The following is a 15,583-nucleotide window of genomic DNA, read 5'->3' as shown; positions in this document are numbered from 1 at the left end:
CCGGTTCCCCCACACTCCCAAGTCATGACAAATAAAAACGTCTCCAGACTTTGCTTGATGTCCCCTGGGGCAAAATCACCCCCAGTTGAACACTGATCTGAAGTCCTCTTAGCAACGTGTAACCTAGTTAGCTATTTTTGCTTCCTGTGTTTCTGTTAAAACCAGCTATTTATGATTTTCTAGGAGAGGACACATATTCCCAACATGCCCTTCCCCAGCGTGCCCAAACAGGGGGTTCCTTTCTCTCAACTCATTCCCAGATTTCTGGTTTTTTCCATCAAGTTTATTTGCTGGCTTTCTTTTAAACAATTTCAAAAAGCTTTCAAATGTAAGACATGTTTATTGTTCAAAATTGGATAATACAGAAAAATACACAGAAGAAAATTAAAAATTTCCCTTTTGGCCCCCTCCAGATAATCACTGATGACATAGCTTTGGTGATTACACGTGTAGCCTTCCAGTCTTTTTCCTTTGTCTTCTTCTGTGTGGAACGTGTGTTTATACATATACACGTGTGTGTATATAAAATTTTAAGCAAACTCCCTCTTTTTCATAGGTAACATTGTAACGTCTCTTCTTGCCTTAAGCATCAGAGTCTTTTCCAATGACTCCTTATTTGTGTATCCAGAGGACTCCTCCTTACCGCTCAAGTTCTGACTGTCTATACTGATTATGGCAATTACTTGTCGGTACCATTTTTGAAATACAGCAAGTGACCTCTGTTCTCTGTCAAAGTATAACTTTAAGAATTTCTAAAGCAATCCTGAGAAAAAAGAACAAAACGGGAGGCATCACAATCCCTGACTTCAAAACATACTACAAAGCTACAGTAATCAAAACAGCATGGTACTGGTACAAAAACAGGTGCACAGATCAATGGAACAGAATTGAAAGCCCAGAAATAAAACCACACATCTATGGACAGCTTATCTTTGACAAAGGAGCTGAGGGCATACAATGGAGAAAAGAAAGTCTTTTCAACAAATGGTGCTGGGAAAACTGGAAAGCCACATGTAAAAGAATGAAAATTGACCATTCTTTTTCACCATTCACCAAAATAAACTCAAAATGGATTAAAGACCTAAAGGTGAGACCTGAAACCATAAGGCGTCTGGAAGAAAACGTAGGCAGTACACTCTTTGACATCAGTATTAAAAGGATCTTTTCGGACACCATGCCTTCTCAGACAAGGGAAACAATAGAAAGAATAAACAAATGGGACTTCATCAGATTAAAGAGCTTCTTCAAGGCAAATGAAAACAGGATTGAAACAAAAAAACAACCCACTAACTGGGAAAAAAATATTTGCAAGTCCTATATCTGACAAAGGCTTAATATCCATAATATATAAAGAACTCTCGCAACTCAACCACAAAACAGCAAACAACCCAATCAAAAAATGGGCTGGAGACATGAACAGACATTTCTCCAAAGATATACTGATGGTCAATAGGCACATGAAAAGATGCTCATCATCGCTGATCATCAGGGAAATGCAAATCAAAACTACACTAAGATATCACCTTACACCCGTTAGAATGACAAAAATATCTAAAACTAATAGCAACAAATATTGGAGAGGTTGCGGAGAAAAAGGAACCCTCATACACTGCTGGTGGGAATGCAAACTGGTGCAGCCACTATGGAAAACAGTATGGAGACTCCTCAAAAAATTAAAAATAGAACTACCATACGATCCAGCCATCCCACTACTGGGTATTTATCCAAAGAGCTTGAAGTCAGCAATCCCAAAAGTCCCATGCACCCCAATGTTTATTGCAGCACTGTTTACAATAGCCAAGACGTGGAAGCAACCTAAGTGCCCATCAACAGACGAATGGATAAAGAAGATGTGGTACATATATACAATGGAATACTACTCAGCTGCAAAAGAGAACAAAATCATTCCATTTGCAATAACATGGATGGACCTTGAGAGAATTATGTTAAGTGAAATAAGCCAGCGAGAGAAAGATAATCTGTGTATGACTCCTCTCATATGAGGAATTTAAAATTATGGACTAAGAACAGTTTAGTGGATACCAGGGGAAAGGTGGGGTGGGGGGTGGGCACAAAGGGTGAAGTGGTGCACTTACAACATGACTGACAAACATTAATGTACAATTGAAATTTCACAAGATTGTAACTTATCAATAACTCAACTAAAAAAAAGTATAACTTTAAGAACATTAAAATATGACTCGCATAGAAATGGGCATGCACCCAAGATGTATTTAATTTGTTAATGAGGGGACCAGGGTGGTGAAAGATGGTAGCAAAGGAGAAGTAGAAAAGGGATTTTATAACCTGTCTGGAAAGGCATACTAAAATCTGATTGCTAGGTTAGAGACAAAACTGCTTAACATCCTACAGGGAAATAAAACTGTAACCTTTGGGGTTATCTTTTCTACCAGACAAAAATCATTTGCATCTCTACCAAACAAAATTCTATAATTTAGCACACAACTTTATGGAATCTGGGCCCCAATCAAGAAGAAAGTTCGAGTCAAACAAAGGTAGCTCCCCTAGATAATGAAATAATCTGGGGGTGGTCTGTTAGTGTTGTGCAGATAGAACACACAGTCCTCCTTTTGCCTTATTTCCAAGGTTGGGATAATTTGTCTTTCTATTTCCATTCTTTTCCCTGGTTCCCCAAGCAAATTCTGCACAGCAGTTCCCTAATGGAAAGTGACCATGGTTTCTGTGGTCTCCTTGGCATCTCTCATCTTCTTCCCCTTTACACACATTCTAGGAAGGTAGGACCAGTCCCTGGGGACCTGGGTATTTTCAGTTAGGCACTGTACCTGGCCAGGTTTCCACTTCCATATGATCCTGCTCCTTCCTGCCTGCCTTCTTTCCTTCCTTCCTTTCTTCCATCCTCCTGCCTTCCTTCCATCCTTCCTTCCTTCCTTCCATCCTTCCTTCCTGCCTGCCTTTCTCTCTTTCTTTTCTTCTTCTTTTATTTCTTGCTTTCCTTGTTTTAAATATTTAACTGCTTTATTGAGATACAACTCATATACCATAGACTCATTTAAAGTGTACAATTCCATGGTTTTTGGCATATTCATAGAGTTATGCAATCAGTTTTAGAACATTTTCGTCACCCTCGAAAGAAACCCTATACACATTAGCAGTCACTCCCCACTTCCTTCCAGCCCCTGGCAACCAGTAATCTACTTTCTGTCTCTATGTATTGTCTATTCTGGACATTTTCTATAAATGGAATCATATGACATGTGGGTCTTTTGTATCTGATTTCTTTCACTTAGCATAACATTTTCAAGGTCCATCCACATCGTAGCACTTATCAGTAATTCATTGCTTTTTATTGCTAAATAATATCTCATTGGATATCTGTACTACATTTTCATTAGTTGATGAACATATGAGTTGTTTACAGTTTTTGGCTATTATTTAAAATGCTGCTACAAACATTAGTTCAAGTTTTTGTGTGGACATACATCTTCATTTCATCTTCATTTCTCTTGGGTGTATACCTAGGAGTGGAATTTCTGAGTCATATGGTAACTTTATATCTAACCTTTTTAGGAGCTGCCAAGCTGTTTTCCAAAGTGGGTGCACCATTTTACATTCCCACCAGCAGTGTAGGAGGGCTCCAATTTCTCCACATCCTTGTCAATACTTGCTATTATTTGTCTGTTTGATTATAGCCATCCTAGTGGGTGTGAAGTGATATCTCATTGTACTTTTGTCACCTTGCTTCTTAAACTAATCTTGCACAGAAACCAATTTTGCACACTATCAAAGCACTGAGCACACTGGCCTCAAGATTATAAGTCTCTTTTAGGGGGTTGAGTCTGATGGATGAGTGAAGACTGCCCTGCTGAACCATCCCACAGATGGGGGCTCCCAAAGGGGCAGGGCAGCTACACCAAGCCCTGCCTACCTTGGGAAAGCATCCAGAATATGTGATCTCCTGGCCAAACGTGGATTGTGCTTTTGTGGTAAATAGAGGTGGTAAATGCCCAAGGTTGCTGTGTAACGCAGGGAAGAAGAATGCAGCCTGGCCCTGAGCTGGACCCCTTTAAGGAGGTCCCAGGCCTCTGTAAATTGTCATTTGAGTGCTAGCCAGAACAAAATGACCTCCTTTACCACCCTGCCACACTGTCAGAGATTCCATCACATTCCCAGCTAAGTAAATAAGTTGCTGCCTTTTAAAAAATGTGAATACTTCTGGGAGGAGTAGGCATCCTGAAAGAAGTCAATACCTTATTGTGAATTAGCTTATCAGATGCCAGCTCACACCCTGCAGAGACAGGACTCAGAGGAAGTGGGAGTTTTGACTCATTGGGAAGGGTTGGGGAGGGAGAAGAGGGAGCTCTGATTGAAAAGGGGTAGCTTTGCCCAAGGGGTGACATTCCAGGATGCCAGGATGGGGCCAGAACTGGATAGATGGGGAGAGGAGCCTGTTGGGCAAGTTTTCACCTCCACCCATCAACTGATAAATGATGATCACGATGAGTTTATATATGCCATATGACCTGCTAAGTGCTTTACATACAATTTTTCCACTTTATTTATTCCTTTATTTAATGAACACTTATGTCGTATTATGTGCCGCCACCTATCTCTCACACTCCACATGCCGCATCTAACTCATCACGGATTCTGTTGGCTCCCTCTGAAAGATGGTTCCTGAATCTCTCCATTTCCCACCACCTTCCCAGCCACGCTCCTCACTCACTGGTTTACCGCAGGTCTCCCCACTGATCTCCCTGCTTCCATATTTGCAATCAGAGCAATCCTTTATAAAACAATGTCTCTTCTGCATTTGAAATGCTGCAGTGTCTTTCTATCTCAGTCCCTATAAAAACCAAAGTCCTTAAAATGGTCTACAAGTTGCCACCTGAACCATCCCCTCTTACGTGGCTGATCATCTGCCTGCTGGTTCAGCCACAGGACTCTTGCTGTTCCTCAGACACACCAGCGTGCTCCTGCTCAGGGCCATTGCAATGACTGCGTGTTCTGCCTAGAACACTCCTCTCCCAGAATCTGCATGGCTTATGCCCTCACTTCCTTCAATTCCCGCCTTAAATGTCACCTCCTCAGAGAGACCTTTCTTAACACTCTCTCCACCACCTAGAAGAGCTCTGCATGCACCAGATGCTCCCTGGCAGGAAAGAGGGTTACAAATATAGAAAGGGAGAAGACCAGAATGAATTCTATGGTGTTAGGCTGGAATTAGAGACATGGAGTGAACTCGTGGTTTTCAATATACACAGATATATATAGAAATAAATACAGATGGAAATGGTTGTGTGTGTACATACACATACTCTCTAGCTCGGTCCACTGGAGAAGGCCTGGGGAGCAGCAATAGTCCAATACCAGTGAGCAAACCTAGTGCCCAGATCTTGGCTTCTAAATACTATTCTTCATGAAAAGGAATCAAGACCCCCTTGAAGAAATGGTTGATTCCAGGCCTGGGGCAGAGAAAGAACAAGATGAGTGTGGAACGTCTTTTGTGCCAAAAAATAAAAAAGTCCTCAAAGGATGATGGGACACGTCAGAAAGATACAGAAGCCAGCTTGAGGGGCTCTCACTATCCAAATAAGGGACAGTTTGAACATCAACATAACTCTAATGACAGTAATTGATTATAACCCATTGAATAAAATAGGAATCCATGAGTGCATACAAATATGAATAAATAAATAGAAAGTTTGATGAGGACCAAGATAATTATACAGTTTTCAAAATACGTCCTTATAAAATACGTATTACTTAAAAAGATAAAAAGAGTAACTTTATAGTGGAGAAATCCATCAGATGCTACCTTGATAGTCAAGTGATTGAAGTTAATACCTCAAGTAATGTGACAATTGGAAATTGTATGTCACTTGATAGGATGGAATGAGAAGAACACAGCATTATTTCTGTGATATTTCTGCCGAAGATACATAATCTGAATCAAATCATGAAAGGATATCAGATAACCCCAAATGGAGGAACAGGTTACAAAAGAACTGGCCTATAATCTTGGAAAAGAAACTGAGGAACTGTTCCGAACTGAGAGAGACTGAAGAGACATGACAACTGTTACTATGTGTGGCGATGGACGCTAACCAGACTTAATGTGGTGATCATTTCACAATATATACATATATCAAATTATTATGTTGTACACCTGAAACTCATATAATGTTATGTGTCAATTATATCTCAATTTAAAAAAAAAGAAACGTGACAACTAAATGCCATGTCTGGTTCTAGAGGGGATCCTTTGGCTTTAAGGGACATTACTGGGGCAAATGGCAGAATTAGAATAGGGTCTAAGGATTACATACAATTTTTGTGGCAGAATGACACAATTCTTGTGCTAATTAGGGCCAGTCTCTGCTTGATTCCACCATGGTTCCAGCAATGCCACTGTGGGGACCTGAGGTTGGCCACCCCAAGATATGTCTCTTTGGCATCAGGATTATTTGAGGCTGATTACTTTTGATAAACTGGGACAGGGAAGGAGGCTCTGAGAAATGGAACTTGCTCTTCCTTAGGACACTTACATTTGTAAGGTAAATCTCTATCTGTAAAAGCTGCCTCCCTCTCTGTACCAGGAAGAAGAAAGGAGATGACCTTCTCTCTAAAAACTCTTAATCAATACCAAAGGCAAGGACTTAAATCTGCATTTTATTGTGCTTCTCTGGTAACCTCCTGTAACTGACTTCCCTCCCCCTCCCAACATTGGCATTTCTTAAGGATTAAGCATCTTTCCTTAGGCTAGGAACTGATTGCAGAGCACCGAGCTCACCCGTGACCGCCCAGCTCCAGACAATCCAGACAATCCAGACTTGCCTCCTGCTACGCCCACCGTGAAAGCCGACCACTACCTGATGTGTCCATCAAGCCCTGTGCTGACGGGGCAATCTTGTGACTATTGTGGGAGGGACATTTCAATCACATGTGAAACACCCCGTTTGGGGGTATATAACCACTATGTGCACCCCACTTCTTCGGTGCCCTTTCTTCCTTCGGGAAGAAAGGCCCCGGGCCATGGTTCCTCATAAAGCTTTGTTTAATTTTCTCTTGCTAGTCTGTCTCATGTGAATTTAATTCGTTCTCCTGCCAGACGAACCCACATTTGGGAAGAGGAAATGTCCTCCTCCCCTACACCACTGATGTCCAGTGTGCTTGCAACCAGGACTACCTTCTCCTAACCATCTCTCTCACTGTCATCTATGTCTCCTCCTCCACTTTCCCAATGAAGAGATAGGTCCTCACCTTAGGGGTGTGGAATTTTGATCTTCCTGGGCTTGAATTGTGCTTTCTGGGGCTGGCAGGTCATCCACGGGAACTTCTGTTGTACTCTGTGCTCTTGTGGGCAGCAGAGCTGGTGGGTCCTCACGTTCGTAGGCCATCACTAGCATCCGGGCTTTCCATGTCATCTTCCAGCCATATGGAAAGACTTCTGCAAGCATCCAGAAATGATGCACTTCCTAAAACAAAAAGTAGAGCTTGCTTGTGAAAAATCTTTTAGTTTAGTTGGGTTTTTTGCTATTGTTTGTTGTGTTTCTTTTATCTTCAGGGTATAGCCATGAGTATCTATTGGGGAGAATAAAAACCTATCAAATCTCAGGCTCAGGGTCTTCTAAACAGATGCCCCAAGGTGAGGAATGCCCTAAGTGGTGGCTGGGATACAGGAGGAAAAGCCCCACACCAGGAGAAGGATGGAGGTTTGATGGAGGAGTCCTCCATACTCTTTCACTTCCAACAATCACAGCCACTGATCTTTCTGGAGAACAAACTTCCCTGCTTCAAAATAACACCAACTGTGCAGTGACAAGCAAATATCTGGGATGTCTAGTGGTGACGAATTTGAGGGTACCACTAATACTATCGTGTTTTCTTTGTTTTAGTTTTTTTTTTTTTTTTACTACATCTATAATGGAAAGAAATGCTAAATTTTATTTAGAGGTTAGTGAATAAAAATGTAATATGTTTCTTCCAAGTTTATGAACCCCCTGAGTACCAGCCGCTGACCCAGATTAAGGATCCCTGGGTTAGCATGTGGTGAGACAGCCCAGAAATCACTGCAGTAAAGGACCTGCAGAAGGTCCCAGCAGGAGATGATGCAGGCTTAAATCAGGGCAAAAGATATGGGCATCACAACAGGAGGATGGAAGTGAGCTGCCAGCTGGAGAGGAAGCCAGCTGGACTTGGTGATGGATGGGACGTGGGAGTGGATGGTGATTCTGGACAATTTGGAAGTGCAGTTTGGCAGGAAGAGGATGAACATTTGCGAAGTACAATGGCCTCGCCAGGGGGTGGGGGTGCCTGCTGTTGTCGAGTTCAGCCCACTCCCCTCTAAATGCCCACCACACCCTTGGGGAAGCACTGCCTACCGTCCAAAATACCCCCTCTACCTTTTTGTCACCTATAACACCAGGATTAAGAATTCATTCCGCAAGACTTCTTGGTCCTGACCCTCCTTGAAATGCAAATCCCTTCTAGATAGCCATTATTTACATTTTAGTCTGAATGAGTTTTTCCATCCTTCCCTGAGCCTATTAGGAGAGTTTGAGTTCACTGAGCTTCTGGGAAGAGGTGGGTGTTGGGGGACGGGAGCTAAAAATGTGCTAAAAATTCAGACGAGGCTGAATAAAAGGGGACACCACTGGAGAACCAGCAGAAAATTTCTGTCACTTCTAGCCTGGGACAGGCTGTGCCACATCCCCTTTTGCCCTCTCTGGGGTACTCTGTGGGTGAGGGCAGAGTGGGTCACACTTTAAGGATAATTAGGAAAAAAATAATCAAGTGATGTCCCTAAGCAAGTTGTCTGTAAGTGTACCCAGGTGGAGTGCAGCTAGGGGGCCCTAATTAACACATTGCATTCACCTGTCCGGAGCCTCAAAGGCACCCAGAGAGAGAGTCCTGCATCCCTGTGGGCTACTTGGATTACACAGAGAATTTAAGACCCCATTCCCCACCCTCCACCCCTTCCCAAGTGGAGAAAAACCCCCATTAACCTGTGAGTTGTAGAGTTGTCAACAGCCTGTAGCAATTGGTTATTTTTTTCTGATTATAAAAGTAAAACCAAATGATGCTAAGACCCAAAGGCACTGAATGTATTTCCTTCCGGTTGTTTTTCTATGCATTTGTTACACTCCTGAGAACTTATCTACTAAAATATAGACATACACTTTGGTATCTTGCTTTGAAACAAGGCAAAGCATAATGAAGAACATACGTTTTGATTTCTGCAGAACCATGATTTGTCAACGTTGGGATTTTCTGCACTTTTCCATGTGAAAGCTTAAAACCTGGTATTCTGATGTTTAAATTTTTCTATCCCAGACATATTTCTATGGAAGTTTAGACTAAGAACAGTCCTAGAGATGTTGTGAATTCGGAAAATCTTTCCTATTTAAGAAATGAGGAAATGAGACTCAACATTTTCTTTCTTTAATTAAAGCAGACACAACTTGGGTGAGAAGCATGTAGGCATTTTATAAATATATTTCTTTGTAAGATGGGCTCATTGAAATTGTCCTCTTTTTAAATTAGAGATTCTGCAACTCTTATCTTTGCTTTTAGGAGAAAGTCACAACAGAATTCTTAATGTGGCTTCTTTGTTCATAGAATAATATGAACGTCTTTTATTTTATTCATAATATATTGAGTTTGTAAGGGATAGTACCTTGCTACAATATTATTTGTCTTGGAATATATCGAATATATGTGATTCTGTGTGATTCTTTAGGGCTGGAAAATGTAAAAATTCTTCAACTGTCTTACAACAGATATGCTAGTAAATTTTATTATGAAATATGAAAAAAAAGAACATAGGTTGTACTATATATTCTTATTGCACAGAAAAAGGCCTGGAAGGGTATACACCAAAATGTGGGAATGTGGAAGGAGAAGAAGGGCACCTTTCCATTTTTCACCTCTCTGACTTCTGAATTTCTTGAAAAATGTCAAGTAACTATATACTACTGTGTGAATTTCCTCTTACTGCTGTAACAAATTACCACAAACTTAGTGGCTTAAAACAACAAAAATGTATCTTATAGTTCAAGAGGTCAGAAGTTTGCAGTGGGTCTCATTGGGCTAAAATCAAAGTGTTGACAGGGCTGCATTCCTTCTGGAGGCATGAGGTGAGAACCCTTTTCCTTGCTTTTTCCAGCTCCTAGAGGCTGCCCACATTCCTTGGCTTGTGGCCCCATTCCACCTTTGCAGCCAGCAGTCCCATCATTCTGACCTCTGCTTCCATTAGCACACCTACTTCTCTGAGTTTCCTGCCTCCCTCTTTCACTTACAGGGACTCTTATGATTATAATAAGTCTACCTGGATAATCCAAGATGACCTCCCCATCTTAAAATCCTTAATACATCTGCAAAGTCCCTTGTTCCATGTAAGGTAGCATATTCACAGGATCCAGAGATCAGGAAGTAGGTATCTTTGAGGGCCAGGAGGAGCATTATTCTGCTTTCCACAATTACTTGTGTCACTTTAAAAAAACACATTGAAGAGACAAAATTGGCCCATTAGCAGCAACGTGGATGGACCTCGAGGGTATTATGTTAAGCGAAATAAGCCAGTCAGAGAAAGACGAACTCTATATGACTCCACTCATAGGTGGAAGTTAACATATTGACAAGGAGATCTGATGGGTGGTTACCAGGGAAAATGGGGGGTGGGGGGAGGGCACAAAGGGGGAAGAGGTGTACCCACAACATGACTAACAATAATGTACAACTGAAATCTCACAAGGTTGTAATCTATCATAACATTAATAAAAAAAAAACACATTGAAGAATCCTTATATAATAAAATTTTTCTCATCACTAAAAATTCCTGATAATCATAATTTTTAATGATGCCTAATATTTCCCTGTATGGATATACCACAATTTATCTAACTGGTCCCTCAATTGGGGATATTTAGGTTGTTTTACATTTTCACGATTAAAGATGATGATTTTCATAATGAGTATCTTTGGCCCTCTTGGGGAATATATTGAATCAGAAAAGGATTAGGGAAATGAATTTGGTGGTCAGAAAGACCTAAGTTCAAATCTAGATTCTTCCTCAATTATCCATGTCATTGGAGTCTTAGTTAACTAAACTGCAAAAACGGGATCTTTACAACAGCTCCAATCTCATAGGATTTTTTTAAAACAGTTTTCTTGAGACATAATTCACATAGCATACAAGTTAACCATTTAAAGTGCAAATTCAATGGTTTTTAGCCTCAGGGTTTTTGAGGGTTCAATGATATTGACCACACAAATTGTCATTACTATTAACAATTCTTTGATTGTAATTTACAGTATTTTCTTAAGCTAGGTTCTTAGAACCAGCAATATAGGATAAAAGCCTGTAAAACTCACAAATGTTCTGGAAATAAGCCTTGTGAAGATAGAAGGTGTTCCTCTGAAGGTTTTAAATTGTTGTTTTGGGGGTTTTGTGTGTGTGCACATGTTTGGATAGAATTTGGTATGAAATTCTTGGGCTATTTGACTCAAGATGCCCTCTTTCATTCTCCCTTGTATAACCCTGAATTATACTCACCCCCAGACCAACACACACAGAGTAATTAGAAGTTGATTCTAGTTCACTGAACCTCCCTGCCCTGTCACCCACCCCTGCAGAGCCACCAGCCCGTCCCACTCGATATCCAATGAGACTTACTCCTTCAGCAAGGGTTGCATTGGTACTACCTCCAATTGCCCATCTTGATTCACACCAAGCATGCTGCATGGCAGGCTGGCAGGAAGGAGAGGCGGTGGGTCTCTCCAGTTCCATGGGGTACCCAACCTACCTCCTAACAAACCATAAAAACATACCCAATTTAGCCGTGGGAGGACTGACTGCAGGTTTCAGGGCTGAGTTATCGAAGTGTCAGCCAAATCCAGGAGCACGTTGCACCAGAGTGATGTGTGGGTGAATCCTCAGGCATCCTGGCAGGTTGTGGAAGCAGGTTACAGGAGATGGGTGTGGGTTAGGTAGTGAGGGATGGGAGGAAGGTGCAAGGAGGGGGGGTGGGGTCAGAGGTGGACCAGGGTGGAGGCGAGGAATGGGGCCCAAGGCAGGGTTGGTCCTAGCAGGTAGACCAGTGGTTTGGAACCATTTTTGGGTCATGGCCTCCTTTGAGAATCTGATGGATGCTGAGGAAAGAATGCACACACACACACACACACTGATCAACAAATTTTTCAGTGTCAAGGGTTCCTGAAACCCAGGAAGCTCATCCAAGGCTCAGGATTAAGAACTTCTGGTCCAGAGCCAGCCCTGATGGCCTAGCAGTTAAAGTTCCGTGCTGTTACTGCTTCAGCGGCCCAGGTTTACTTCCTGGTCTGGGAACTACACCACTTGTCAGTAGCCATGCTGTGGCAGTGGCTCATATAGAAAAACTAGAAGGACTTACAACTAGGATATACAACCATGCACTGGGCCTCTGGGGAGGAAACAAAAAGGGGGAAGATTGGCAACAGATGTTAGCTCAGGGCAAATCTTTCCCTGCAAAAAAAAAGAACTCTGGTCTAGACTAGTTTACAGAGACTCGTCAGAAAGAAATCCTAAGGCTGCATTAAGAGCTTGAGAATGTTTGTGTCTTCTCGCTTAAAATAGATTTAGGGAGGATTGTGGGTTGGGGAATTAAATTGCAAAGTCTGTTTATCCCATAAACACTTTGCTTATTTTCTTCTAGTTTTTATTTTGAAAAAATGTTCAAATCTACCAAACAGTTGCCAGCTCGCGTAGTCTTCAGCCACATTCTCCAATTGTTGACATTTCTCCCTAATTGTTCCCCTTTCCCCATGGATGCCTGTGTTCTCAGGAACCCATATTTTTCTGGAGGACCATTTGAGAGTAAGCTGCAGATATTATACTTCATCTCTAAACACCTAGCAGGTAACTCTTAAGATCAAGAGATTCCCCTGCATAACCAGTTTAATCCTCACACTCACAAAATTTAACATTAATACAATACTACCATGTAACGTTGTACATCCTATATTCAAGTTTCCCCAGCAGACCCAATAGCATCCTTTTAGCTGTATTCTTGCTCCTTCCCTGCCTCCTTCCACCCCTCTCCTTCCTACCTTTTTCATCCAGAATCGAAGCTAGAATTAGGCACTTCCTCATTTAGTCATCTCTCTCAGGCTCCTTTAATCAAGAACACTACTCCAGACTTTTGTTTTGTTTTCTCGTGACACTGACATTTTTGAAGAGAGCAGGCTAGCTGTTTTGCAGAATGTTCCCCAGTTTGGAATTGTCGGATTGTATTTTCCATGATTAGATTCCAGTTAAGCATTTTTGGCAGATGCCGTGTCCCTTCTTGGTGCCTCATGTCAGAGGATCTGCTGGCCCCTTATTGGTGATGTTGTTTGATTCACGGTTAAAGCAGTGACCTCCAGGCCCCCCTTTGTGATTTAATAAGTGATCTGTGGGGTAACATTTATTCATTGAAAGCGTCCAACTGAGGCAAATGCTGGGTGAGCCAGTGGTGAGCACCCAACTCTGTCCTTGCTCTCATGCTGTATTTACAGTGCAGGAGGCAGACAATAACCTAGGAAACAAATAAATAATTACAAAACATGCAGTTTTCTGAAGGATGGCAATAGGGTGCGGAGATAGAGAAGTATCAACTCTAATGTTTAAAGTGAACTTAAAGGTAAGACTTGAACAGGAAAAAGGAGTCAGGCATGGGAAAGTGGGGGTGGAGGGAGTGGAGGTGGTCTTGGCTAACCTTGGAGGATGGAAGGAACCAAAAGATGGGTGTGTCACGGTCTCAGGGAGGGAAAAGTGATAGGAGAAAGGCCCTGGATCTGGTAACAACAATATTGAGCACTTAGGATCTGTTAGACACTGTTCTGAGGGTTTCACAGGGTTTACTTTGTCTAATTTTCCCCATAGCCCTGTGAAGTAGGTGCATTACTATTTTTTTCTTGAATTGTTTTATTGAGGCCATAATGGTTTACAACACTGTGCAATTTCAGGTGTACATTCTTACATATCAGTTTCTACCCATCCCAAACATAGGTTCCCTTTTACCCCTTTCCTCCACCCCCCAACCCCCTTCCCTCTGGTAACCACTAATTTGTTCTCTTTATCCATGTGTTTGTTTATCTTCCACATTTGAGTGAAGTCATACAGTGTTTGTCTGTCTCTGTCTGGCTTATTTCACTTAACATAATACCCTCAAGGTTCATTCATGTTATTGCAAATGGGATGATTTTGTCCTTTTTTATGGCTGAGTAGTATTCCATTGTGTGTGTGTGTGTGTGTGTGTGTGTGTGTGTGTGTATGCCACATCTTCTTTATCCATTCATCCGTTGATGGGCACGTGGGTTGCTTCCATGTCTTGGCTATTGTGAGTGTCCCATTACTATTTTTATGCTGTAAAATCTGCAGCACACAGAGGTTGAGTTATTGGCCCAAGGTCACACAGCTTGTAAGTAGCAGAGCTGGGAGTCAAACCTGGGTGGATCTGACTCCACAGTCTGTGCTCTTAACTAAATCAAGAAGGAGGAAGCAGGGTCTCATCTAGAAAACAGAACGTGTGAAAGGATTGGAGTCAGAGCAACCTGGGCTGTGTGAGGAAGTTCTGTTGAGAAAGGGATGGGAAAGCAAGACAAAAGAAAGGCCCAGAAGATCAAAGAGAGAAGAGTGTCAGGGCTAGAAGGCAACACATAAAATAGTTTGGTTGGCCACCCCACCCTCAGTTCATGCCCAACCCCAGCCTGTCCCTTCAGGCAGGACTCTCATAACCCTCCTGCTCTCCGTCCTCCGAAACAAAACCAGGGTGTTTACGTGGTCTCAAAGTATCTCCCCACAAATTGCTTATTAATTACAAAGGGAAAAACAGGAACTTTACAGTGAGCAACCTGGCCGACTCGGGGCGGGGCGGGGGGAGGGGAGGGGGAAGGGTTTGTGAAGAGGGCTCTGGATGCAGAGGGCGGGGAAGTCTTGGGGTTGAGGAGTCTCTGGGTGAGAGGACAGGGTCCACTGGAGGAGAGGGGTTGTCTCTGGGAGGGATGGAGAAATCTTGAGGTGCGGCGATTCGGCGTGATAAGAGCGAGTCATCGGGGAGGCGCTTGATGGGAATAGCTTGGGTGACAGGAGGGTCAGAATAGGGTCAGAATGGGAGGTCGGGTGCGTAAATTCCGGATGACTACAGGGTAGCGGGCTTGGGGCAGGGGTCTGCAGGACAGTCCTGAAAGGGTACACGTGGGTAAAGCTGTAGAGCAGCAGTCTGTGGGGGCAAGGGGGTAGGCCCTTTGGCGAGCGCGGTCGGCCGGACTGAGGATGGGGAGACTGGCGGGGGCGCGGGGGGGGGGGGGGCGGGGGGGGGGGCCGTGGGCGGGGCCGGCGCCACCCGGTCGGTCCCCCCGCGCTGCAGGGGGCGCTGTGAGCCTGGGCGGCCCCGGGCGGGCGGTGGCCGCTCCTGGTGAGCGCGGCCCCTTTTCCGGGTTTCCTCCTCCTCCTCCTCCTCCTTCTTCGCCGCCGCTGCCGCCGCTGTCCCTTTCCCGGCCGGCGGCTGCCGCTGCTGGTGCCGCCGTCGCCGCCGCCGCCTCGGGCCGCGAGCCGAGCGGAGGCCGCCGCGGAGCGCGAGCG

At 43.3% G+C, this 15,583-nt stretch overlaps 1 protein-coding gene and 1 long non-coding RNA gene across 2 annotated transcripts in view; one reads left to right on the top strand and one right to left on the bottom strand.

Moving 5' to 3' along the window:
* Positions 1–401: 401 nt before the first annotated feature.
* On the bottom strand, positions 402–11,881 carry LOC124249342 (uncharacterized). The gene is made up of 3 exons (XR_006891371.1): positions 11,812–11,881; positions 7,243–7,457; positions 402–763 (listed from the first exon to the last, which is right to left on the bottom strand). It is a non-coding gene; the product is annotated as an uncharacterized LOC124249342 (long non-coding RNA).
* A 3,228-nt stretch (positions 11,882–15,109) lies between these two features.
* The window catches only part of CSNK2A2 (casein kinase 2 alpha 2), a 39,367-nt gene continuing 38,893 nt past the window's right edge, over positions 15,110–15,583 (top strand). The window contains exon 1 of the mRNA XM_046682039.1: positions 15,110–15,121. Within this exon, the coding sequence (XP_046537995.1) occupies positions 15,110–15,121 (12 nt within the window). The remainder of the gene's footprint in view (positions 15,122–15,583) is intronic.

Source organism: Equus quagga, chromosome 13 (assembly GCF_021613505.1).
Source record: "Equus quagga isolate Etosha38 chromosome 13, UCLA_HA_Equagga_1.0, whole genome shotgun sequence".
Taxonomy (NCBI): Eukaryota; Metazoa; Chordata; class Mammalia; order Perissodactyla; family Equidae; genus Equus; species Equus quagga.
The sequence above is the reverse complement of the archived record's forward strand: the minus strand, read 5'-3'. Positions and strand labels throughout refer to the sequence as shown.